Below are 27,959 nucleotides of genomic sequence, written 5' to 3'. Positions count from 1 at the left end.
TTAGAGAGACCGGCTGTGGAGTCAAACCGGACATCTAAAGTGCAGAAATGCACCCTGGTTTTGTCGACCGATAGCTAGCATAATGGCGACTGGTCCCGGCGGGCGACCCAGGGCGAAACAGAGCTCATTTCGGAAGATGATCAATGAGATTTTGGATGAAAGAGGCAGGGATAAGCTATGTCGGTCATTACCAACACAAGGTGAGCTTGCCTTTTTGCCTTTCAGGACCGTAGCCTGAACAATATACCACTGCAGGTGCAGCGGTGTGATAATAGGGAATGGTAGTGTCTCGTTGGTTCGTGCAGCAGCAGGGATTGGGAGGCAGGCATGCAGGTAAACCTGTGAACATGATGTATTGTAACGTTAGACAGAAAGATCGGCAGAAAGATCCGTCTGTCCGGAGGAGTCTTTTATTTTATTTATTTATTTATTTATTTTTTTGACGTTATCGCTCTCCTCCGTAGACAAGGAGGGGATCCGTGAAGCCAGACGCAGTCTCCGCGGAACATTTCCCCGACGACCAGATACAGACCGATCTTTCGGTCAAGTGAACATGTAGATGTGGCTGGTTGGCGTCTGCTCTCTGCAAGTAGAACACCTACTAGTATGTTAGACCTAACACTAACAGTTGGTTTGGTTCCCCGTTGGTTTATACTCAGTGTCTCCCCCCCCCCCCCCTCTCTCCCTCTCTCTCTCTTTCTCTCTTTTATCCATTCATAATGGTCCCCACTCACAGGGACTCGTATCAATTTGCTTCTGTAACTATTAATATAGTAATCTAGTCATTAAACTCTATGTCTGGTTTTCAATTAATTGAAGTTGAAGTTGAATTATTTGCTGTAGGGTAGCTACAACACGCTGTAGTGTAAAGCAGTAGGTGCGAACTTAGGGACCAGGGTCTATGTAGACTACATTGTAAATTTATAATGTGAGTACAGACACAGCACAGTCTAGGACAAGTCTAGTCGTCGGTAACCGTAGCAGCGACCCCAATATGTACTGTACCTCTGACAGTATGATTTCTAAATAGGTAAACTCGGCCTGACAGGTAAACCCAGACACTAGTATCACCCTCATTACATGCAAGTGCCCGAGTTTACCCAGCTGCTACTAGGCCGAGTTCACTAATTATGAGTTTACCCACAACTATGGAACACTTATTTGGCCCTTGTACAGCATAACTGAGAGCTGTGTTAATGTCCCATCAGGAAACATGGTTGGAACTGGATTGTTCTTCCAAGATCTGAAATTCTTGACATACAGTTCCGTAACTTAAATTGATTGCCTGTTTATTTTAGTTCACTAGCGTCATGTTTTCAAGACCCTGTACCTTACAGAGATCCATACATTTCACCTTGCTCAAGTTTTCTTTTAAAAATCACAGTTATTCACAATTAGAACCATGTATACATCTATTTAATCATTGTAACATTTGTATTTCAACTATTATCAATACAAGCAATACATGCATTAATATTATTTGTCTGTAATTACTAATAGTCATTGATCTAGTGCAATTGCAGCATTTAGTCACATTCATATCATTTACCAGTCCAACAGGAAGACCAGGGTGACAATAATGGGGATTAAGTATTCTCTCTTCAAAGGCAAAAATTACAAATTGCCAGTCTGCTACAGTAAAGCACTCCAATAATGGACTTGCCATTTGCCGAGTGGCGTATTAAAGGCACAGTACCAAACTTCATGTTTAAGTACAAATTACTATAGATCACTTTCACAAACATTGTCAATACCATGACCGGCCGAACTGGGGGGGGGGGGGGGGGGGCACTTTTTGTACCCGTTCATAGAAATACAACGGGTGTCACCGCTTTGCCCCTCCCCCCACCCCGCTGGAAGTGGCAGTAAAAAGAAAGAAAATAGAATGAAACCTTAACCTTTGAGCCCAGTAATGCATTGAAGACTTTCTTTTTCTTGTCGGCTTTCCTGTCAGCTGAAGAAACCAGAAGTGGAATGAAAAAGGTGAGCTGAAAACCCTTTTTTTTTTTTTTTTTTTTTACTTGTTGGCTTTTTTATCATGAAACCTGAAAGTGCCCCCCCCCCACTTTTGAAAACATAGCGCTGGAGGTGATTACAGTACTTTTAAAAATGCACCAGCTACCCCAGTACAATGTTTCCCTCACAAGACTCATAATACATGTGCATGTAAATTGACCAAACCCTGTTCTCTAATACTGCATTCCTGTTTACCCATCATTAATTGTTCTGCACCTGTTTCAATAGACGGCTTTGCCATGATTCCAATGGAGGTGAACTGTTTTTGGGCCCGCCTCTTCTCCCAGCACTTTGTGGCGGACGTTTCAGATGACCTGAGGGACGACATGCTCTTTTTCATACACCGCAAGCAGGCTACGTCAAGACAAGAGAAGCATGTGAGACTTGTTCAGTTACTGTATACGCTATATATTTCGCTGGGGTTTTATTTTCGCGAATTTCGCGAGTCGGGAGCTATTCGCGAAATTAACAACACGTGAAAATATTACCTTCCAAACTGAATCCCTTGCCTTGATGATACGAACATTTCAGTACTAGTAGTATGCTTACCGAACAGACCATACTGGCTAAGCTTGTAACTTACGCACGTCCACGTCTACTTACGAATACTGTAGAGAGCCAATCCATTATCGCAAGGGGACCACTCGTCAGAAATCTAGCGCGCTGGACTTAACCACTTCAAAAATGTTGAATTCTAATTTACTAGTTAGCAGAGTTTGGTAATTTTTTTTTTCATGCAGTGTATAACCAGTATCATTCTTATTTGCTAGTAAGTTGAAAATTTGCCACTTCATATTTTCTCTGGTCCCCCAATCGCGAATTTAACCACTCGCGAAAATGTATGATTGCGGCAATTCGCGAAAATTTATGTACGCGAAAATTATAGCGTATACAGTATCCTCTCTTTGTTGTTGTTATTTTTTTAATCCTCTAATTTAACTCATCTTCCTCTTAACTTTGTAACACCTTTGCAGCGTCAACCTTGATACTCACTTACATAATTACAATGTAACCCTCTTTATGTGCCATGATGTAAACCCTGTGTGTGCCACATTATTCTGAGTCAGCATCGTACACTACTGTGCATGTACGTACAGCTGTAAGTCATGCTTCGGGAATTCAACATTCTGTTTTTCAATGTACAATGTAGATGTAATTTTTATAGATTTGTGTTACCCTGGGCATGTAATGAACAGAGTTGTTAAGAAAATGCCAAGCTTTGCTGTGAAGTGAATTGTGCGACAAATCTATGTATTTTCCTTTCAAATAACCAGTAGCCACATTATTGTAGAGGCGTGACTTTTGCATGCAAAGCAGGCACAGACAAAAACTTCAAATTTACTCACAAATCCAATAGGGAACGCTGCATGATACGCCAAATGAAATACTGTACAAGCAACATGTGACAGGAATGGAATTACAAGAAACACTTTCATTGCATTGTGGCTTTTGGTGATTTATCAATTATTGTAGAGGTGTGACTTCTGCATGCAAAGCAGGCATGGACAAAAACTTCAAATTTTCTCACAAATTCAATAGGGAACGCTGCATGATAGTAAATCACCAAATGAAATACGAGCAACATGTGACAGGAATGGAATCACAAGAAACACTTTCATTGCATTGTGGCTTTTGGTGATTTATCAGTTGGTTTGGGCGGGTTTGTGCATTTGAGCAGAATATGCAAACTTGGCACGCCGTTGACTGAATCAGGTGTGCGAACATGGCACATAAAGCTGTAAAGATAAATGTTACACGAGTTGTCAAATTGGTCTGTGACAATACACATGGTATTCATGGAGGTAACACCCTGGGTAAAATGATCCGTACTATCACATATGTACCAACTTTGAATATCACATACCTACACCAAGGGCAGGTGCATTACACACACACCTTTTTCGTCTTTGTCTTTGTAAAGTTTAAGACCCCGTTTACAGTGCGAGGCTCGGCCGAGCCCAGCCCCGCTTCAGTGTAAACGCGCAAAAGGCCAAATGCGAGGCCAAAATTGGCCTCGCATTTGGCGTCGCTTTGGAGGTGGTCTCGGCCGTGGCCGAGCCGCGGCCGAGCCCGGCCTCTTCTTGGTGTAAACGCAAACTGGGCCAAATGCGCGGCCAATTGCGCGGCCAATTTTAGTCTGGCTTCCAAACCCTCTGCCTGTATCTTTCCTTATTCAGGATATTAACCCCCTCAACGTCGAAAACTAGTATAGTTTAAGGTGGTTTTGTCCTGCAAAGGATTTTTTCCTTCGGTAAAGGCCTTTGGCCGAACGGTGACTTCATCGCCACGGAATTCATTTGGCAAAGGGTCTGAAAACCAGACAATACCAAATTGCGTTTGTTTACAAGCAGAGCGCCACTACGACAAAATATTGAAAGGTTTGAATCAAAAGCGCGGCCGAGCCCAGCAGTGTAAACGGACAAAATTGCGAGGCTCGGCCGCGCAATTGAGGCCGGGCTCGGCCGCGGCCGAGCCGCGGCCGAGCCCGGCCCCGTACTGTAAACGGGGTCTAATTTAATGTCATCTGATTTCATAATTTTACAAAAGGGATTACCGGTAATCTTCCTTTTTTTTTTTCAATTTGAAAAAAAAAATGCACAGTGGAAATAAATCAGACAAATCTTTGTAGTTATTTCCACAGTATATCAACTGAGTTATTCGAGGAAATTGATAAATATACAATGCTTCCAAGCAAACATCGAATAAAATATTTTGAATATTTTAATGTACTGATGTGATGACACACCCGCATACAGTACACATGTATGGTACATTGTACAAAGTACCCACGAGGAACACTGGTGATAATAAAATAGGAAGTGTTGCCAGAAATGTTACTGTCATTTCTCAAAGCATAGTGTTAATTGCACATCACACGTCTATTCTTTAATAGTGATCACTTCTGTAGAATGGAACAGTGTTTCCTCCTTATTCCCAATTATCGCCTCGATTCTTCTTTCAATGTGTAATGTTTCTTAATCTGCTTTGTTTCAGTGTGAACCATTTCCTGTTATCAAGCTGCACAATCATTTCCTATTTCGATTCCTCCCCCCCCCCCCCACCCCAACAGCAAACAAGATTAGAAGTTTTCCGACGAGACTCCAAGAATCTTCCAAGCCTCGGCGAGCCAAGTATAGACTGGGAGGAGACAGTTTACCTCAATCTCATTTTACAACAGGTGAGAGATGATCATCTGTCTAGTTTCACTTCCTCATGATACTATGCAAGGCAATATTCCTAAAGATTAAACTGTTGCAGACTAGTCCCATATGTACTCAGGCTGGCGTCTTGTGTTAAAATTTATGCATGTTATGGCAGTCAGTTTGTCTTTAATGGGTTATTAAACATGATAAGATCCCATTCAAGGGCAATTACTTGAGCTCGACTTAAATGACAAATAAAAACTGATGCAAAGTTGATTAATGTTTCCGAACTGGATGGCAAGCTACAACCAAAGCATTAACAATAGCTTTCCTGCAATGGAAATAAGGATGTGTTGTACATAGTTACAACCAACTGCTACTTTCAGTAACGTACATGTACGTGTACATGTACTTTTCAAGGAGTAATACTTTTCAAGAAAGTAACTTCCTTGCTATAAACTTTTGCATCACAGTGTTAAGATACTATGCCGCAATAAAGTGACAAATTCTGGAACTTATTAGTGATGAAAATAAACCACATTTCCCACCGCCACTCATATGATGTACACGTACCAAACGGACGGACTGCAGTGTGCAAATTGAAGTGCACATGATCCGTTTGGAGTAGCCATACATGTACATGGTAGAAGCATTCCATTTTGACCATTAGAAAGGGGGGCCAACTTGATTTTCCTCCCCAATTCAGTTCCTCATTTTGGCAAGTTTTGTTGAGAAGATTCAATTCATCACCCGGTTCTCTGCTTTGGCATCTCCACTCACTTTTTGAGTTTTACAACTTAGTATGCTCCTGGGTTATTAGAGATCCCCCACTTTGTTTGAGTCCATTATTCCTTCCACTTTGTAGTGGCAGTTTTGCATCACTTCAGTGGATTGTTGAGCATTCATGTCAAATTTAATGTTTGTTTTTAATGAATAACTTGTCCCATCAAAATGATATTTTTTCCAACCTTTCTGGATATCTGAGACGGAAAGAATAGAGTTCATCAGCAGTTTTATGGTTCTCATCGAAACAAGATAAAAGTAGGAAAAAAGCTGGGCGTTTTTTATGTCTATGGTAAAACAAGAATCATTTGCGGCGTGAACATTTCACAAATTCGAGTCATTGGAACTTTCATGAATTGGAGCTGTGACCTTTCGCGGCATTGGCAATTGGCATTCAATGCATTGTGTAGAAAAAACTTTTGCATGCATTTTGTGTTCATGAATCTGGGCTCCTCGCAAAGTTCTTGCAAGTTTCCTGCTGACAAAAGTGTCTGGTTTTACAGTATATGAAACGAAAGTGAAACTAGTAGTATTTATCATTGGTCAGACATACTTGCTAGCGTCTTGTTTGTTTTGGTCCCGCCTCGCAGTATCAGTACATCTTGACGTGTGCGGTGTGCATCAAGTCGGAGGGAACGCTTACGATCCTGCGGAAGCACACGGAGCAGGTCTTTGCTAGCCCCTCGCGGCGTCGCATGGACAGCAAAGGGGAGGAGTCGGAGGTGGCCTACCCAAACATTTTCTTCATCATCGACAACTTTGATGAGGTGAGCAGGGATGTCAGGTGATATGGTCGTCATGGTAACCATGTGATGGTGCTTTTGCATATATCTCTTTGATCGTGTATGAAGATGCCAGGAAACCCCGTTATGAGACAAGTTCACTTACAATTAAATGAAGCAGAGGTCCCAGTGTTCTATTTAAAGCAGGATTTTCCCAGCCTGTTAAAATAAAGAGAGAAGATTTTTGAATATAAAGATTTATGTGCATGTGTGAAATTATGTGTGTGTTTTCGCAAGGAAAATTTGAGAATGCAGGAGTGGATGATTATGACTTAAGACATTACCGGAGAGTATTAAAGTGAAAAGGTAGCGTTGACACAAGGTATGGTGATGATGATGGGAAGGCAGATACAGGAGCTTGTGAACCTTATCAAAAGGATTGACAAGAATTGACTTCTAGTTCTGGAGTACATAACGAGTACATTGTAAGTACTGCAAACTCCATAGGAGCTGAACGTATGGCTCAGTGGATTATTATCAGTCATGGGGCCCCTGGTTCAAGTCCCCAAGCAGCAGCAGATGGGCAACAAGGCAGGGTACTTTATCCTCATTGCGCAAACTTAACTCTGTATGTGCTGTGTTTGCATGCACGACACAGTTGACGCTGTGCCAAGTTCGCCTGCTCAAACACATGAACCCACCCAAACCGATCTATAAATCGCCAGATGCGACAGTACAATGAAAGCGTTTCATGGGACTCCAGTCCTGTCGTGTGTAGCTTGCATTTTATGTGGTAATTGACTATCAAACAGAAGTGGTGTTCCATACTAGATTTCTTTGTAAATTCTAAATATCTGTCACTGTTTTGTGTGCAGAAGTCATGCCTTTACAATAGTAGCTACTGGTCATTTGAAAGAAAAACAATCATAGATTTATCATACTATTTACATAAAGCAAAGCTTGGCATTTTCTCTACAACATTGCTCATAACATGTCCAAAGTATTACAAAAGTCTATAAAAGTTAATGTAGATTTGAAAAACAGAATGTTTTCCCGAAGCATGAAAATGTTGCTGTCTCAGAATAATTTGGCACTCAGGGGGTTTCAGTTTACACCATAGACACATAAAGAGTATTTGGTTACTTGCTCACAAGTACGCATTACTTTTCTGGTGGCCACATGAAACAGATACCGATTCAGGTCAAATCAACATGTTTTTCAAGTGCCTTAAATTAATGCTTCATGACAGTGTGTTAAAACAGTATTCTGTGAGTGGCCAGCTTCACCGACACTAAAATTTTTTCTTGTTGTAGCAGTAGTGTTTGACTATTAAATAGCTCAACTAGCATGATGAGTTTCTTTGTAGTTAACCCAAAGCTGCACATTGGCACTGGTCCGACAGTCCCAGACTAGTAAAGATCACTGTATTAGAAAAGACCAGTAACTTTTTCAAGAATTCACCAGTAAAAAAATTGCAAAAACTGGGTACCTATTAAACCTTGGTCGAACAGACAAGTCAGATCGGTAGAAGAAATGGGTTAGTGTGCAGCCCTGGTTAACCTTATATGCTAGGGTCACACACGACCGGATTTCGTACCGGGTCCATAAGGAATTAAAACCATATCGACCCAGTTCGAGCCGTATAGACCCGCATTGACCCGCGTCTTAACCCGTGTCAATTCCTGATGGATTCCAGGGGCTACCATACGGTGGTGAAAAATTTTTGGTCATGTTCAAAATTTTCTCACAGATTTCAATTCCGTATTGATATCCAAATTGACCCGCATTACCGACTTGAAACCGTATGGACCCTTGCCATATACCGCATTGCCTTCATGCAATGGATGAATACAAGGTTTACATCCGGGTCGGTACAGCCGAAGCGGGTTTACACCCGGGTCGATGGGGGTCGAAAAGGATTCTTTTAAGGATTTAAAGCGGATTTTTATACGGTTCGATATGGGCCATGTCTCTACGGCTCAAACCGGGTCAATACAGTTTTAATTCCTTATGGACCCAGTTCGAAATCTGGCCACATGTGACTCTAGTATAAATTACCCTCCATTCCGGGACTAATCCCGCTCATTTTTACCCGGATTAAATCTGTTTTGTGACCCGGCTGTGTGTGACTCTAGCATAATATTGATGACACAATTATCAAACGAATTGCAGATCTTCATGTGTGAAAGAGTGTGTGTACAATGCTGCACATTGTATGTACCCATTTCAAGATTTATGCATTTATACTTGCAAGTAGCTTAGCCAGCAAAGCTTGGCAGGAGTTTAAAATGAGCAGCCAAAATGTTTCATATGATATCGTTAGAGAGTGCATAAAAGACAGTAAAATGCAAGACAACTCCACCAAGCCCCAGTACAGAAAAAAATAATATCATATTGTGAAAAGGTGTAAATCTTCCCATCAAATGAATGGTACTACAGTGTGTACATGTTGTAGTTATCTGATTGCATGTACTTGTTGTTGAGAGCATTTGGGGCTTACCATGACTGTTTGTCAAACTCCGATAAAATAGAATAGCTGTTTTTATGCCATGTGCTGTTTTATGAGAATGGTAAATAAGCTCCCCATTACCTACAGTGCATTTGATTCCCCCCCCCCCCCACCATCCCCATTAAGATTACTGCCAAGATACTGCAAGGCTCCAAAGACTATAAACATGAATGTCGCTGGGACCTTTAACGGGAGAATGAACAAAGGCTGTCTGGTGGAATAAATACCCCCAAGGCTTTTCTTTGTTGCATTTTTCATTGGAAAGCACTTGCCACTTTTTATGGCATTGTGCGAGTAATTTGGTCCAACTTTGCATCGTAATTACATCACCAAATGCACAAAACATGATTGTGCAGGGACGCCTGCATTATCAGTCTATTAAAATTGCGTGTGGTTTGATGCATGGTACACCTCATTGGTGCCATTAGTGCCCACAGTCGTGGCATGCATCTCGTTTCGTTATTTTTCCAGGGTGCGATACGAAATGGGGGTGTGTTGAATTACTACAAGTGTACACCAGATTGATAAGAGGAATTGTGCAAACTATCAACAGTCAGTGTGTGTGTTGTCTGGCTGTGTGTTTATTGGGTCTCAGCCAGCACGCACGTACAGTATATCCTTGAAACGTGATCCCCATTCAGATTAACAGTAATGTATTGTTTGAAGTCATGTATCTGAAATGCATAGATCTCTAATCTCAAAAAAGATGATGTATTCAAATTCTGTAATTAGTGCCAAACAAACTCAAAACTACCAATTTGGTACTGTATATGTCTTTTACAATATTTAGTAGTTTTTTCCCCATCATACATTACAACTTAATTTTTGGATGCACATTTTCATTTGTTTAATGAAATGTAAGTTACATAATGATGCAGCTTTAAATGAGTTTAATCTTTGCTTTTTTTTACCAAACCAAAATGTGATTTTTGCTTTTACATCTATTTTTTCCTGTGCAAGTATATTTTCAGGTCTGGGGAAGTTTGTAGCCCTGCAAACTGCTGCCCCCCCCCCCCCCCCCCCCCCCCAAGGAAAAACGCAGTATCTAACATTTTTGGCGATTTTCACTTTTTTGCATAAATATAGTCAGTGGGCAATCCTTCTTCATATGACATATTCAGATTTTTGAAAAAATGTTTAGAAAGCCACTTTTCCGTAACTGCCAAACGCAGTATCTACACTTAACTTGCACTTTCCCCAAGGAAAAACGCAGTATCTACATGATGAATATTTCCCCAAGGAAAAACGCAGTATCTACAAAGCTAGTCTTAATTACCAGACACTGTTATTTATATATATATATGTGAATACTTTGCCGGTTGTTCTGTAATTTGAACATAAATTACTTTCTTTAGATATACTTGCTCAATAGTAAGACATAATGTTCAAAATATCTAACCGAAACAATACTGATTAGTAAATATTTTGATGAGATCGTGATCCTAATATAAAACACAGTGTGTGATTAAGACTAACCGAGTGCACATTAAACAATACAACACAACACTGACAGCTTGCAGCTAGCTGCACTGATGCTGCATGCGAGCCTGTGCAGTCAGTCAGCACAGGGCCCGGCTAGTCAGCATACAGTGGGAGTGTGTACTTGGAATAAAACAAAATGTTGTCGTGGGGAAAATTACTCGTGAGCCTAGCCCTCAAGAAAAATTTATCTGCAGATAATGAGTAAGTTATTCAAAACTATTTCAATATTGAAAGAATAAAGCTGATTGTTTGTCACACGAAGCGAAGTAAACACAAATGCTTGTTTGTCACACGAAGCGAGGTAAACACAAATGCATACATTTATGTTTACTTCGCTTCGTGTGATAAACGATCGGCTTTATTCTTTCATATTCTACCTCAATGATGAACATTATCCGTACTATAACTTGTTGTGAAGTAGCTTTGTTAGGCCTAGACCCTTGTCAAAATTCCTCAGGCTCCGAATCCGAAAGTTTCGTTGAAAGGCAATAGATCAATTTGTGTTGTATCGGATAAACGTCAGGTTATGTAACATGTTACACCCTCCCTTAGATCTAAGTCTAACAACGTTAACGTTAAAGTCTTTTAGACTTGTCTAGACAGTAACGTTTGAGTCTTGCGTCTCTTTTCTAATGTTAGACTTAACGTTAATCAGAACTTTCAGGGTCCGTATTCCGAAAGTCTAAAGAAAGATCTAGTGTAGGACTTGAATAGGCCTACTCTAGGGCAGGCCTGTAGTAAGAAGTCTAAAACTTAACCACTTCTTAGAATCCTAAGTCTAGTGAAGTGTCAATGTTCAATTATCTACTCCATGACCATACCATACTGTCTTAAAATTACAGAGTTGACAATACTATAGATACATGTGAAAAATAGGTACCCACGGTAAATGGACAAAATAGAGACAGTTAAGAATAAGTTGTATTTTAATTCTTATCGGATCTAGACAGTGTCTAGACCCTAGTGAGACTGGGTTGCGTAAAATGCATGCATGATCCCATGCTGCATGCTACATAACTTACAAGTAAAAAAAGCTACATTACAAATTTACGCGACGTTAAACTTAGGTTCAATCCAGAACAAGGAATAGGCCTAGAGAGCGGATGTCACTTCATTCTAACCGTTAGACCGGTTCTAGATGTATTTTTTTTTTTCTAATCAAAGAGTCCTGGCTCGTGTAGGGCTTAAACCTTCTGCAGTTCTAACGTTAGGCTATTTTTTTTTTTTTTCTGTGAGCATCGTGCATGTATAACCTGAGGCGGTAGACTCGTGTAGCCTGCTACATAGCCAGACTGGAATAAACGACATAAAAACTAGACCTAGTCTAGATCGATCTAGGTCCAGACATCCGATTTAGATTTATTTTGGTCTAGACAGACTGTAACCTAGACTGTACACATCTAGATCTAGTATTCTAGATGCTAGTTAGCGGCTAGGCCATGTAGCATCATATTACAGCCCTGGCAAGCTTCATATTAAACACGTATCGACGTAACGTTAGGCCTAACGTTACAGCAAGATCGGTCTGGGATACACTTTTAAGCAAAACGTTCCAAGAACGATCTGTTATTTAATAATCTTATGAAGCCTGCTCTGTAATCAGGGCATAAATGGGGGGGGGGGGATGGAGGATGCATCCCCCAGGGCCAGAGAATACTTGAACAATGATGTATACATGCATACATAATTATGGCAGAAGATTAATCCTAGTAGTCATTCCGCTGTAGATACTGCGTTTTTCCTTGGGGAAATTCGTTCCATTGTAGATACTGCGTTTTTCCTTGGGGAAATCAGTCAATTGCGTGGGGTTTCCCCAAAGTATCTACATTTTCATCAATAACTGAAAAACAAAACAAAAACACAAAATGATATTTTCCAGGAAAATTGGTAGCTAGATAGACTAAAATTCCACAATGAAGGAATTTTTCAAAAGAGTATATTTTCCAGGGGCTTTGGCAAAAAGATAAAATGGTGAATATCTCGGTTGTTTAGAAATGGAGCTGGATGTAGATACTGCGTTTTTCCTTGGGGGGGGGGGGGGGCAGATTTTACTGCAAACATTCCATAAATTGTACAACAGCTGTGTCACAAAGTCCATGGTGTGTGAATTAAACATGCAGCTGTCAATACACATGTATGTATGAGCGTTACATGTATAAAGGCCCGGTCACACAGCCAAAAAGTCGCATAAACGTATGAATCACGCAAGAAATTCGAGCCTTACAGCCTGTATGTGATACAACTATGCACGATTTGCGCATTTCATGAGTTTGTCTTAAGTGGAACCTTTGTAGTTGTCCGCCGATGTGCGCTGTATCGGCACTTTACACTATTCCAGGTTTTGAGCAGATCAAAACTCGGCTTCGCGTAAGAGTTTACGCAGTATTGCGCTGTTTTACATAATTTTATGCGCAAAATATGCATGGAATATGAGTGATCTTTCACGAAAATGTTGCCGCTATCACGTTCATGCGCAAATCATGCGCGATTCATACTCAGTTCATTAGTGATAATGTGCAGATTATGCGTGGTTTTTCTGTGGACCTCAGTCGTCGCGCATGACCATACTATGTATTCGCCCTGTTCGGGGCCTTTGCGTGCCTATGCGCTGAATGTGCATGGTTTGTAAGTGATTTTTGCGTGATCTTTCTGTAGTTCTTGCACAATTCATTGGTGATCTTCATCACATAAATCAGCGAAAATCCAACGGACAAGCACGCACAATCAGATTTCTTGCGTGATTCATGCATTTACACGACTTTTGGGCTGTGTGACCGAGCCTTAACATACAATTACAAACTCCTCTTTCATTCAAAATGCTCAAGTTTCAAAAGTAATGCTCAAAGCTCATCTACAATCTATTATATTCTTTTGATGTAGGTATTTTTAGGCATTACATTTAAAGTCTTTTCTTCTAGCAATGGCAACATTAAACTTTAAAAGGTCATTAAGTATTTTCCTCAAACTACGTGTATGCTGATGTAATCTATCAACATTGCTGCATTCCCTCAATCCACACATAAGCAGTATTTGGGCTTAATTCTCCCTTACAAAGAAAAACAAACAAACAAACCACAAGAAAACACAAAACAAACAAAACAAAAATCTTGAGAACTTTGATCTGAATACAGTTGCATAGAGAAGAATTGGAAAGATAAACTGGGTAGATGGAGTAAGAAATTCTGTAAGAAATTTCCATTGAGGGGCAGGTATCTGTGGGAAATGTGTATTGTAGCAAAATCAAACCATCCTCAGCGGGTTTATAGCAGAGTGGAGGGATGGGAGTTAATCTGAACCTAAAATTGAGGCTCATGGATGGATGGGCTACAGCCGTCCCCCCCCCCCCCCCAAAAAAAAAAAAAAAAATAATAATAATAAAAAACAAAAGAATAAATGAATGGATGGATAGAAAGAATGAGTAAAATCAAATGATAAATACATCATAAGATAGAGAAATAAGTGACAAATTCTAAAATAGGGGCACGTTTGGCTACAGAATGGAGCAAAAGAAAAAAAAAAAATGTATGTTAAACATCTGTAAACAAATCAACAACAAAAAAATTATACACCTGATGAAATCTAGCCCAGCATTCTGCCTACCCAACCAGAAGCAGTAGACCTCTTGTCCTCGTCAAATAATCAGAGAAGTATAAAGAGAGCCCGAAGATGAGCCATAGAATTCAAGTCACCAAATTTGAAGTGTGGCATGCTACCATGAAGCAGCCATGTTTAATAGTCATAGGGGCATACAATATGACACACTACCCAACCTTGGGCAGTAAAAACAAACCTCTGGCCCTTATCAAATAATCAGAGTAGTATAAAAGCACCATGAAAATCATTTATAGTTCAAAAGTCTCTGAATTTGAAGTTTGGCATGTCTTCAGGAAACAGCCATGGTGGTCACAGGGGAATAGTGTACATATTTGGGTAATTCCATTAAAAAGGGTCCCACTAGTTAAATGCCCCTTCTATTTGCTTCATATTGTCATTGCTTAAAAATTACATACCAGCCATTCCATTGTGACTCGCGTGACATTTATACAAAATTTTGACTTGTTATGGTTTAATACTTGAAAAATTTATTTTGCAGACCTGTTTAGTTTACATATTTCAATCAAGGTATGGACCCTTCACATTGGTTCATAGAAATTTTTGATGTGAAGTCATTCTAGTAAGAGATACTTGACTTTTTTTGTTGTGACTCGCGTGACGCGACACTATTGAAGATTTCTGACCTTACTGTACGTAAATGAATTTTCGTAAGAAAGTACTTGTCCTATGTACACAGAATTTTCTGCATTCAATTTTGAGACATTAAGCGATAAATAGTAAAAATTTTATCAGGCCTTGACTTTTCCTTTGAACTCAGATGGCATATAAAAAATGTGACTCGCGTGACACATGGGTGTGACTCGCGTGACGAGTATCATTCAGGACCAAAAGTTGAGCCTAATATAATAGTTTTATTGAGTGAAATGAGCCAAATGTTAAACCTAACATGTTATTTATGGTTAGTTTCATCACACATATCTTTAAAATAAAGAAATCATCTAACTCCAATCTCTGATGGAATCATGGGAGCTCATAGCACATTTAATGCATAAAACATCCAGCAAAAAATTAACTTGAACCTCTTTTTTTCCTTGTCAAATCAAGAGTTCTGGGAAATCATTCTTTTTCAATGAATTTTCTTTTTCTCCCTTATTCCCTATAATTGTATCAACTAGTCTTCTATTCAAAATGAATCAAATTTAAACTTTCTTTAGGTTAGCTTGCATATGAAATGATTTGCTTATGGATTTATATGAATCCATTTAAGCTCCTTTTGAAACAAAGTTATTTTGATGCACAAAGAATCCTCACTTCTTATAACAGATAATGTTCACACATACTGATACTCTTTTTCTTTATCTACCATTACTGAGTCTGATGTGAAGAATGATCACCATGTTTTGCTTATTTAATCATAGCTAACTACATGATACAGTATATACTTTATTACGTTTTCTTTGCCAAAGTGTCTTCTGTAGTTTGAGAAAGTTTGTCACTGCTTCGTGGAGACAGTTTTCATGCCTAGTTTGTTGGGGCCATTTTATTTTTATTTTTAAGACTCAATCTTTTCATTCATTTAAAGTCTCCTATTGTTGACAAGATATGGCTGCTGTAATTTGCATTAGATGTCAGGTTCAGGCTGCCATGGCTCTTTTATCCAGCCAGTGGAATATATTCCCCTTTTCTCTAGGTGACTTAAAGTAATTGTCACTTCTGACCACTTAGGAGGCTTGTGCCAGAGATGCAGCTGGATGCTTTCTGCTGAAGGCAGTTGCCACCATCAGCCAATTGCAGGCCCAATGGTATCCTCATTTCCTCCATCATTATGGCCATTATTGGATAGATCACCACTGCTTCTCTGAGAAGTGAACCTTTTTGCGACAAGATATTCACTTTTTGAAGGTGATATATCGAAGGGATGATTAAGTTATGTGGTGCAGCTATATATATTCCAAAGATAACAGGCAGGTGCAAACCCTCAGAACAATCTTCAACTTCCCTTTGATTGTGATGAAAGTTGTAGGAAGAGTTTAAAGAATTACAGCAAGACAAAATTCCTTAGCAGTGGAGATATTTGTAGAGCACAAGATTTGATTTTTCACATAGCCGCAGCTCTGTCACTTCAGGCTTGCTCCATTCAACTGGATCTTTCCCTTGACTTGTAGTGCTGAAATTCCACACTACATTGTAGGTCAATGTTGTGTTTCTCCATTCAGCATAGGTAGGGCACTGATAACAAAGCTATTTTGAATTGGCTTGCAGGACCATATAACCATATTTTGACTAATGCACTTCACTGCTGACCACTTAAAGAAGTTCATCCAAAAAATCTACAGTCTACAACATAATACTGTTTTGTCATGGTCTATTAACGTACATTGTAGGCCTCATCATTGATGATGACTTGTAATAATTTTCTCCTGGGGTCACATGATTGATGTATATGTAGAGAGCTATTTGCACCTGATTCCAAATGGCAGATTGGACTAATATCTTAACTGGAGCATGAATGATTCTCAGCGAAGCCAATTTGGAGTACAGCAAAATCTGAGGGAAGATTTGAAGCAATTTTCTTGTCATCTTCATACAATGTAACTTGCTGATTGTTGCCACTTTATGAAGCAATGTTTTAAGAACTTCACAGAAGTGGAGCTGACATACAGTACAAGTAGATGTAATTTTCATGAAAAGTTCCTGATGCATTTTACTTTTTTGTTGATGAGGAGGCCACCCCACCTCCTACCAGTTTTTCTACTGACCAACCAGACGAAAGCTGACAATCCAATTAGCTTTTCATTACTTATTATAACACTACTTATTTACCAATTAACATAAAAAATGTACTTTTACTGGGAAAATTAAACATATTACATGATTTAGTTTTAAGGTAGAATTTATTTTTTTAAATCTCAATCATTCTGGTCTTTAATTTTCTCAAACTTGTAAACTGTGACTCGCGTGACAACCCTAAGAAATCCTTGCGTGACTCGCGTGACACAAATGTTCTGGTGTTTTTTACAATGAAGGGGTTTACAAATGGAAACCTTATTTTCTGGTATGACTGAGGACTCTTAGATCCTCATTATTCATCAGCTAGAATTCATATAGTCTACTACTTTTTAAGCAATCTAAAATTTAGACTTATTTTTGTGACTCGCGTGACACATTTCGAGGGTGTTTTCAATCGAAAATATTGCCAAACCCATTACATATAAATGAAAAAAACAACTTGATATGGTAAAATGGGTATACAATAAGACCTTGCATCAAAAAATTATGAATCTATAAGTAATAGAACATGCCTTAAATAGTGAAATAAAAAAAGTACCAAAGAGGCATCATTTTTGTAGCAAATGTGATCTTTGTTCTGGGAGGTGTAACTCGGCTGTTAGGAAGTGAAAAGCAGTAAAAAATTAGATTTACACCCTTTGATCATATACCTACCCAAATATGAATGCTCTTTCTTAATTGCTTGAACTTGAAATTTTAAGGCCCTGGTGTCTAGTTACATGGAATGGCTGATACCCTAAATCAATTTTACTTCTGAATACTCTTATTCAGGTAAGTATCTTCCTTTTCAAAGTAAAATATAGAAATTGCTTCTTCAAAGTTCCACATGAATTTTGACAAAAAGTGCAAAATCACGTTTTTAGGCAAAATTGTGCGACATTTTACTGTAACACCAGTTAGACAGATTTACAGCTTGTTTGTGGATTAAACTCTATTTTAAGGGGTCAAAAATGATAAAAGATGAGCAAATTTTGAACACTATAAATATAATTCATGCATCAATTGATACACATTTGCGCACGTAAATCCCAAGAAAGACATTTCACATGTAAGTTTTGGTGTCCCCATAATTGCTTACACGAGAAACCTTAATTTATGAGTGTGGAATCCATATTAAGGACCAGTGTTGAACTGTTTATTGTTATTTTGGTAGCAATCACATAGTTTAAAAGATTTCAAGAGAAAATTGGGGTAAAATAAATAAATATGAAAAAAGACCAAATTATAATTTTCACACACGTGGCTTTGGTGTCCCCCTAAATATTACGTCGGAGCACAGTGATAGCTAATTTTTTGTGTCTTATCACAACAATAATTTGCTCCTCATTGGCATATTTTACAATGTAGCTGTGGTTTCTTTGTAACAGGTATCAAAAATTGACCACTCTATTAATTTGAAAAAAAAAAATGCAAAAATAATATTTGGTGTCCCCCTTACACGAGAAACATTGAAGAATCTTTTTCCTGGCCAAAAATAGGGGTTGTGTCATTTTTTCAGTAGTATAGTTAATTTCTTACTTCAAAATAATCACTTCTATTGAAACAAACATAGAACTAGTTTGAAATATGTGGTAAGATGCCAAAATGGATGGTTCACCGTGTAAGGGGGACACCAATGGTGTCCCATTTACATGGTGAACCAGTTTTTCCCCATACACTGCAATTTGGTATGCTGACTTCCTTCAATTTCAGTTTAGAATGTTAATTTTCAGTCAGTTTTCAAGGGACTTACTCAATATGAATGTTTTTTAAAGGTAGGGGATACCTTTTACAGATCTCCCAAAATGCAGCAAAACATTCTATATGAACCTCAGGGGACTTGTTTAGGCCACTGCTGAGAAATTTGGAAGTCAACAGTTATCTACAATTTGAATAATGCACAAAACTCAACTACTCAGTAGTTCTGTGTGTCAGCCACACTTAAGCCTTTTTGTTGCAGTCTTCTGTATTTTTTTTTTAATCTATAAACACAAATCTAAAAGTATAAGAGCTGATGTAATAGCATATAGAGTGTGTGGCAAGAATGTATATAGAAATGTTTGTAAGTTTTGATGAACTTTCTTCACAAAATACACATGATGGACACACATGCAGTGCATGGGTCTGCAAAGGTAGCCTAGCAATGTACTGGAATTTACGGTGAGCCCCGAAAAAAAATTCAGTTCAAAATCTAACGGTCAATAAAAATGTACTAAATGTTACCTTCCACTTTCAATACTTTATGGGAGTTTCTAAAATGATACTCTCTTCAACATACCACTGTATTTATACAACTCTTCATTTAAGGCATGCAAATGGGATTCCCTACCTTTAAAGTTATGTTGAACAAAAATCCAATTTTCTGAGTTTATTGGCAAAATAGGCATGTCACAAAGTGGGTCCCTATTTTATGGAATTACCCATATATGCAAAAGAAGTGTGATGTCATAGTCATTCATTGCCATGGAAACTGGTTCTTAATTACAGTATTCATCGCATAATCGGGACAGGTTGGGAGTAGCAAACACGGCCCCTTTAAGCGGGGTGCCCGATTTCGCGATGAGCACTCACCATACACTAACGGCATACGACATGTGCACACACACACACACACACACATACACACACACATACTGACGTACTGTACATGTACATGAATACACAACCACGCTACCCCTCGGCACGACCCTCTAGCTCTCCCTGCATTCTCGCAATGATGTAGAGTAATCGCAACCGGGTTCTTCTTCTGTCACCTCTCTTCGAACACAAACAATGTGGATTAAAGCTACAGTGTACATCTGTAGCACTTTCTTAAACATTCGTAGAATTCTTGGACACGTACGCGTAGGGCGTTCCGTATAAATACATATCCACAACCATGGGAAATGATTACCCAGAACTGATGTGGGAACGTCAATGAAAAGTCCTTCAATCATTCAATCATCACGGCTTGATCGTTTACTTGCCGCGATCACTGCACTGTACATGTGTTGTCAATATGTAGCGATCTAGCTCGCCATATATGGGTTCTACACATACAGAAAAGTGCGCGAAGGCGGGCAGCGAGCTGAAATGTAAGTGTACTGGATGGACGGAGGTCAAAACACACTAGTCCGAAGCTTGCTTTGTAAGTTCGATGTAAACAACAACTGATAGGGAATCTTTGAAATATTGTTGTGGTATTTTGGTAGATTTTTTGTGTAAAGTATCAACAAAATCAAAGATCGCTTGAAGAAAAATTGTCCCGTTTATCAGAGGTCCCCGCCCGATTATCCAGTGAAAATAACGTGCATTGGAAATGTTTCTGGGAAGCGTATGTCATTTAAGCAAGGTTCCCGATTATCAGATGCCCGATTATGCGATGAATACTGTATAACCTCTCATAACCCAAATATCTGTGAACACAAGAGTTGCTAAAACATGCTGGAACAATAGACATGAATGACATTATCAATTCTGTTCCGTGTAACATAAGTTACACAGAATAGAATGGGTAATGTCACTCATGAATGTCTATTGTTGCGACAATGCCAATTCCTCACAACTCATTAAAGGATTGCGCAGAATAAAAAACAACAACACCAACAAAACAACAACTGCAATCTGCACTTATGGTTTATAAAATACCAGTCTCTTGTCCTCTATAGAATCTAGAAACAAAATCTAAAGATATGGTGAGAGGTATAGAATTTTTGATCTGCATATATTTTTTTAAATGAAATGAAATTCAGAATTCATGCATATTCCACATAGTGGGCATTATATCATAAATATACAGAGTTTATACAAAATATCAGGATATTTTGGGATATATTTACAAATGCGAAGGGGACTACTTACATATGTACTTGACACCACACACTATTATTTTACACTGTATTGATACCAGGGCTCTATTTTCTTTCATTCATTTCTTTCATTTTTATTTTCATTCCCTTCTCCTTCATTATAATTGGTCTATCAAATCCATACAATGTGTGCATGCTGCATATTCTATGTAACATCTCAAATATACATCCATGTGAACTTGTTGTTGTTGTTGCTGCTGCTGCTGCTGCTGCTGTAGATGTATTGTTGTTGCTGTTGCTGCTGCTGTTGCTGCTGCTACTGTTGTTGTTGCTGCTGTTGCTACTGTTGTTGCTGTTACTGCTGTTGCTACTGTTGTTGCTGTTGCTGTTGTTGCTTCTGCTGTTGTTGTTGCTGCTGCTACTGTTGTTGTTGTGTTGCTGTTGTTGTTGCTGCTGCTGTGGTTTATATTTCATTATATATCATTTCCTCGATAGATATTTGGAGATTTCACAGTCCAGGAGGGTCAGATGTTCTGTGTTGAGCTGGTGGCCAGTGAGAAGCAGGGACCATTCCGGAGTGTCGTCTTCCTGGGCTCTGTCAGATATGAAGCTCTGAAGACCGTCTATGACAACAGGGTAACTGTCAGGTGACCTGCGGATAGTGACATGTGACATGATAGCCACACTATAGCAGGTGCTCTTCAGCCACAGTCTTTTAGAGTGCAAATATTTAGAGGGATGGTATTTGGTTGAGATGAGGATTGAGCTTTTAACTTTTGGGGAGATACCAAGAAACCACTTATGAAAAAATAGAAGAAATATTTACAGAGCATACAATTATATTCAGAGGAACTCAAAGTTTATTTGATGAAAATCGGTTTTTAAATGGCTGAGATAATCCAAAAACAAGGTAAAACAAGGTGATCCTAATGAAAGGGGGGTCCAACCTTTTTGATATATCTCGGCCATTTCAAAACCAGTTATCGTCAAATAAACTTTGAATCCCTCTTACAGCTACTTGCTTTTTCATATTTCATTACAGGTTTCTTATTATCTCGCAAAGAAGTTGGAAACCTGGGGGGTGTTTCATCAACGCTTGTCAGCGCCGACAACTGTCGGCGCTGACCAATTTCAGCAAAATCCTTGGCTTTGAATGGCTGAGATGCTCTGGTCACTGACTGTTACTATGGTGATTCAAGTTGTCAGCGCCGACAAACGTTGATGAAACACCCCCCTGAAGCCCCATCTTAGCAAAACTATATCATCTCTTTAAATTGCATCAAAATCTCAATTTGTATGTCTAGCGCCAAGATACAACAAGGGTAAATGTAATTGGTATACACATTATTCACACGTAGGCTGGTAGGCACCAATGTAGCAATCAGCACCTGTTCAAATACAGACTTGGCACGTCCATAAGACATGCCATGTGTTGACACAGTGGTTTACATATTATGAATGTGAGCCACCATTAAATTCTTTCTCTTTTGCATGTCCATTTTATATTGTCCATTTTATATGTTGGAGAGTAGGCATTGATATATTTTGAATAGACCGGTTTTACTAGTATTTTCAAATTTAGGAATATTTCTTCAATCCTGACATAGCAATGATCCATTTCATTAAACCTTTACCTCAAATCACCTTTCAATACTTGGAATTCAGTTTGCATACAAGTGTACATAAGTTGTTATGCTGGGCAAACCTTGGCCAAGCTTTTAGGTTGTCAAGAAGAACCATTATCAGAAAGGCATGCATAGAATTTGAATATGTTAAGCCCACCACACACTATGCGATTAGACTGGTTGTACAACTGTAGGGCAAGCTGGGTCATACGATCAGTTGCACGACTCGATGCCATACACTGTACGATGAGACCACACAGCTAGGCTTATGACCGTTCTGGCTTCAGTACATCCATACCAAAGAGTATAGAAGCGCACGCATTGCGCACTGCATGCGCTTGCATTTTATACTGTATCGCGATTGGCTGAAATCCCATGACCGATCGTGAAAATTTGACATGTCACATCAGATGGCTGGCACTAAGATCCAGTCGCCTGACTGGAAACTGGCTAGACTGGTGATATCAAACTTCCGGTCTTGAGGTGGTACGACCAGTCTGATCGTATAGTGTGCAGCAGCTTTTATAGTAAACCGGTCCATTGTATTAATGCAGTCATTGCATATTCACGAATCAGGCCAGCATGACATCAAAGGTAGCCAGCAAGGTCTCCCTGGGGTTCTACCAGGGCGGGCGGGGCCGAGTCGAGTTCATTCGGATGAGGGGACCGGAGGGCAAGGGCTTCGCGGAGGTCGCGGTCAGCCGCGCCAGTTGGTCCTCGTCTGTAGAGAGCAGCACAGAGGATGTAGCCTCGGCAACAGAGAGTTTTGACTCGACAAGTGACGGGGTAGGTAATGGTGTATTCTTTGAATTGGTTTGTGGTCCTTGTGATAGACTATCTTCTGTCTGAGAAAAAGAGCAGTGCTTCTACATAAATTAGATTCCTTGAACATGTTATACAAGATTTTATAACACTGTTACAAGTGGCACAGTTGGTTCCTTTGCCCTCGGAGAAGGAGACCCTGAAAGAATACCTGTGACCGAAAAAACAGACAAAGAAACAAACAAACCACTATTTTAAAAAAGTCTTAAAGAAGTTTGTCTATTCAATACTCCTGCTCCTACGTGAACTGGAACTAATGATAATTTAAATTATAATGATAAAATTGATGGTGATAAAAATGTGATAGTAATGACAGTGCTTGTGATGATTGATAATGATTATGATAACATTAAGAATAGTTGGAATTTTTAAAGATATGAAAATAGCAATTACCCTCTTATGAATGGAAAATATCCTGATCAATGCAACTGTGTAGTTTGTCACATGTAGTCTGTCTTTTGGATTCCATGTTGATACGATTTCACTTTTGATACCCGTACCCTACAGCCGTCCACCCCTGGGGTACCCAAGGAGATTGTGACGAGCTCCCCCATCCACAAAGGGCTGCGGAAGTCACAGTCTGACAGCGAGACGCTCTCCAAACTCTCCAACGGCAAAGAGGAGGAGGCGACGTGTCAGTCTGAAGGTCAGGAAAAAAAAAAATGATCCTCAAATTGGCAACTTGGTACTGCCAACAACAGTGTGAAAAGATTGCATGGTTCGATCCCCTGAGCTCTATAGGAAGTAACTGGATATCTCACAGGCCAATGACTTTGAAGACTCTTTACCACCATCTTACTATGCACATCACCCATGCACTTGTGTATGGAGCTCATGACATCATGTGAGCTTGGTGACAGTCTCTACTGGAAAATATGTGCAAATCTCCATAGAGTCAGTGTGCCTGGTAACATGGCGGCACTGCGGCTTCACTTGTTTGTACAGCATGAATGGGCCAGTGAGATATCCAGTTTCTATGCATCCTATTGAAATCAGTAGGTTCGACCTCGGTATTCCAATTGGTTTTCTGATCTGTGAAGAGAATGAATTATGCTCATCTTACTGGGGATCCTCTTGTATGGTACATGTACTTTAATTTTTTTTTATGCCTCCGCCACGAAGTGGTGCTGGAGGCATTATGTTTTCGGGTTGTCCGTCCGTCCGTCCTTCCGTCCGTCCGTAATGAATTTTGTGGACAAGGTAACTATCAAAACCGGTTGAGGTATCCTAATGAAACTTGGCATGTATGTGTATTAGGGGGTGAAGTTGTGCCTATCAACTTTTGGGTGCACATGCTCAAGGTCAAAGGTCAAAAGGTCAAGGTCAAATACATAAAATTTCACTATTTCCACCATATCTATTGAATGCCTGAAGATATTTTCTTGAAACTTAGTGTATACATGTATTACCCAATTAAGATTCTATGGTGAAAGTTTGGGTCATGAGGTCAAAGGTCAAAGGTCAAAAGGTCAGGGTCAAATACATAAAATTTCACTATTTCCACCATATCTATTGAATGCCTGAAGATATTTTCTTCAAAATTAGTGTATACATGTATTACCCGATTAAGATTCTCTGGTGAAAGTTTGGGTCATGAGGTCAAAGGTCAAAGGTCAAAAGGTCAAGTAAAAATATTAAAACTTCTTTTTTTTCTCCGTACCTTGGAAAATTGTTCAAGGTATCTTCATGGAACATAGTATATACATGTACTGACTGGAAGTGATTATCTAGAGAATGTAGGGTTCATGGGGTCAAAGGTCAGGGGTCAAAGGTCAAGTGCAACATTTCAAAATTTTACTATTTTCCTCATATTTATGCAATGCCAGCAGGGTTATTTTTTTTTTACACCTGGTGTATGCATGTGTATTACCTAATAGAAATTCTCTGGAAAGTTCTTTTTTTCTTCTTTTTTAGCCTCAAAGGTCGAAAGGTCAAAGATCAAGTGAAAGTGCTGAACTAACTTTTTCCTCCATATATCGGAAGTGGCTCAAGTTATCTTGAAACTTAGTACATATTATGCATGTTCTACCTGAAAGTGATTATCTTATGAATTTTAGGGTCAAAGGCCAGATGAAAATGGTAACAATTTACTATTCAATTCAGAAATTGCACTTTTTTTCACACCTGTACCTTGAAAATTACTCAATGCCTAAATGTATGAATGGGTCAAAGTCAAGTTAAAGTCCTTAAATCCCTAGATACATGCTCTCCTATTCATCCAATTAAACCTAGGTCAAGGAAGGTGAACATTCAACACATTTGTGACAAACTTGTCATTTCAATATTTGCCAATTTTGTGAAAATGTAATCACACATTGTCCACTTACTACTATCTAGACCTATTGGGAAAATCATGCATTATGGCGGAGGCATACCAGTCGCCAAAGCGACATTTCTAGTCCCCTTTTACTGTACGAGCTGAAATTTTCGCGGTGGTTTTATTTTCGCGAATTTCACGAATCGCCTTTGAACCGCGAAAATAACAACATGCCAAAAATAACAACACGCAAATAAGTAAGTTCAGTCAGACCCTCGCAACCGCGAAATTAACAACACGCGAAAATGTCCTCTGAGTAGCAATTCGCGAAAATTTCAGCTCGTACACTATTATACCTCGAGTCTGTTTTCTCTCACCTTGGTTCCAAGTAATGTCCATAGGTCAGTGTTTTGATGATTCATTTGGCAAAAGGTTTCATAGCCATCTGAAAAAAAAAATGTAGTTTTGTATCTTTTTATTTTTAATGGTGCTTAACAAAGAGGAGTAAGTAGTATGGAATACCAAATAATATTCTAGATGAAAGCCACTAGCACTTTAGACGGATGGGTGAATGAATAGTGATCAAAGTTCTTGTGTGAAGAGAAACAAAATGAAATTGGAGAAAAACAACTTTAACAAAACATCAGTCAAAACATACTGAACCTGAGCAAGTTCAACCACAGCCTGTCTTATACCCCTTTCAGTAACTCATGCATTTATGGCCCGCTCCTGGTCCGAGCTGAATTAGCCCGCGCCAAGCAGTGAAAATTGCGTTCAGTAACTATAGCAGAGCCACGCTACTTTTACGATGACCCATTCATAAACTCAGTCACGTATAGGGATAACTGCCATGGTAACTGAACACGTCATGGACAGAGCGGAAGTGCATTTTCGCGCGATATTTGATGTGCGTGCCGCACGCTTCGAGCGGAGCAGCGTAAGCTGTGACCTTTGGACCGTGAAAGGAATTTTGACCCGTGCCTGGCGCTGCTATCGTTCATAAGCTCTCCGACCAGCACCAGGCCCATGCCTGGTCCGCGCCTGGTGCTAGCTGCAGCAGCGCCAAAATAGTCCGCACCTGGCACGGGCCACTTTGGCCCCCACCCATTCATAAACTCAAAATTTTTGACTTGGTCCGCTCCTGGTCCGCTCCTGGTCCGAGCCAAGAGGGTTACTGAAAGGGGTATGAGAGACCCACATTCTTGAATGAAGTGATGAGGCACTTGCACTTCTTTGTGTCTGAGTGCTATGAATAATAGTCTTGTGGTGTCAGTATTTTTCAGTCCAGTAAGGTGCATTTTTAATGGAGGTCCAAATTTGGGACCTCCCAAATTGGGGTCCAAATTAGGGCCCTCATAGTACATTTTCATCTTCTACTTACGAATGCCTGGTCAGATTTTAGTAGAGCTGTGTGTAATTTAGATTAGTGACTGGGTGAAAGGTGAACTTGCGATACTCAGGTGAGCGCTAGATCCCCGGGTCTCTTGTCACATAATACTATCGTTGACCCCCCGTGGCTTGTTTCCATGGCAACAGATGAGGGTCCTCCCAGCAGCTGGAGCAGACGGTGGATGCGGAGGACGTCGGATGCCCTCCTCCGGCTCACCATGAGGGGTAGCCAGGTGCCCGCTCTCAACGTCCATCTCACCTATGTCACCCTACCTTGGCACAGGATTATAGCAGGTAAGAGCTGTAACAGAACATGGGGCTCAATAGGAGGGATAAAGCCAGAACCATTTGGGCTTAAATATCTTCCTAAATGTCCACTATAACATTTTGCAAAATCAGGACTTTACTATGAAACCACTCCCTGATTTGTATCTGATGGCTATCAGCTTTACTCAAAACATTGCATAATTGGTGTGTATTTACTTTTAATAAAGGATAATTTGTCAATCAGTTGCAATACAGCACTCTTTCTCCTATAACTTTTTTGTCTTCACATAGACTTTACTCCGTCTGTCATTACCGTTTTGTCTTCTCACAGACGTCCTTGAAGTCAAGAAGAAGCCCGTCCTAAGCTAGCATATGGTTGCCGTGGAAACCCGCATCAGCCATCCGTTCCATCTCAGGTGTTAGGTAGAGTAGTCCAGTAGGCCGGTGATAGGTTCAACAGGTTGATGAGACGTGCTGCTCGAGTGCTACTTTGTTGTAGGAGATTCCGAGGCCAGGAGAGAACGAGTGACGTTGGTTGAGTCACTTCGGAGCAACCAAGGGGTAACAGATCCACCAATGCAATAATGCTGTCTGTATGTTCTCTCTCTCTCTCTCTATCTTTCAATTCACCCTCTTACTCATGGAATAAGTAACCAAGTATCTTTCATAAAGCAGTGAGTGGCATTGTGCTGTTTTTTAATGGGAGGGGATTGCCAAGCATGGCACGAGCACATGCTGTACGGCAGCATTTGATATTCAGCACTCTTCGAAAGACGCCACCATTGTAGAGTAACCGGTAGCTTTCACACAAGGTGTCCCTGCAGCAAACTGC

The 27,959-nt window shown here is 39.8% G+C and overlaps 1 protein-coding gene across 1 annotated transcript; it reads left to right on the top strand.

Moving 5' to 3' along the window:
* Positions 1-82: 82 nt before the first annotated feature.
* LOC140235853 (uncharacterized protein KIAA0930 homolog) lies at positions 83-27,566 on the top strand. The gene is made up of 9 exons (XM_072315851.1): positions 83-200; positions 2,245-2,393; positions 5,087-5,194; positions 6,533-6,709; positions 21,263-21,403; positions 22,969-23,178; positions 23,722-23,860; positions 27,008-27,154; positions 27,459-27,566. Exons 1-9 carry the CDS (start codon positions 83-85, stop codon positions 27,494-27,496), a joined length of 1,227 nt encoding a protein of 408 aa, XP_072171952.1. The 3' UTR covers positions 27,497-27,566.
* Positions 27,567-27,959: the final 393 nt, after the last annotated feature.

Source organism: Diadema setosum, chromosome 12 (assembly GCF_964275005.1).
Source record: "Diadema setosum chromosome 12, eeDiaSeto1, whole genome shotgun sequence".
Classification (NCBI taxonomy): domain Eukaryota; kingdom Metazoa; phylum Echinodermata; class Echinoidea; order Diadematoida; family Diadematidae; genus Diadema; species Diadema setosum.
Note: the sequence above shows the minus strand (reverse complement) of the source record. Positions and strands in the feature narration are given on the sequence as shown.

Coding starts and splice junctions, on each gene's coding strand:
- LOC140235853 (XM_072315851.1), top strand. CDS start 83: ATGGCGACTGGTCCCGGCGGGCGACCCAGGGCGAAACAGAGCTCATTT. Junction 23,861..27,007: donor GGCGACGTGTCAGTCTGAAG/GTCAGGAAAAAA, acceptor CCATGGCAACAG/ATGAGGGTCCTCCCAGCAGC. Junction 27,155..27,458: donor TTGGCACAGGATTATAGCAG/GTAAGAGCTGTA, acceptor GTCTTCTCACAG/ACGTCCTTGAAGTCAAGAAG.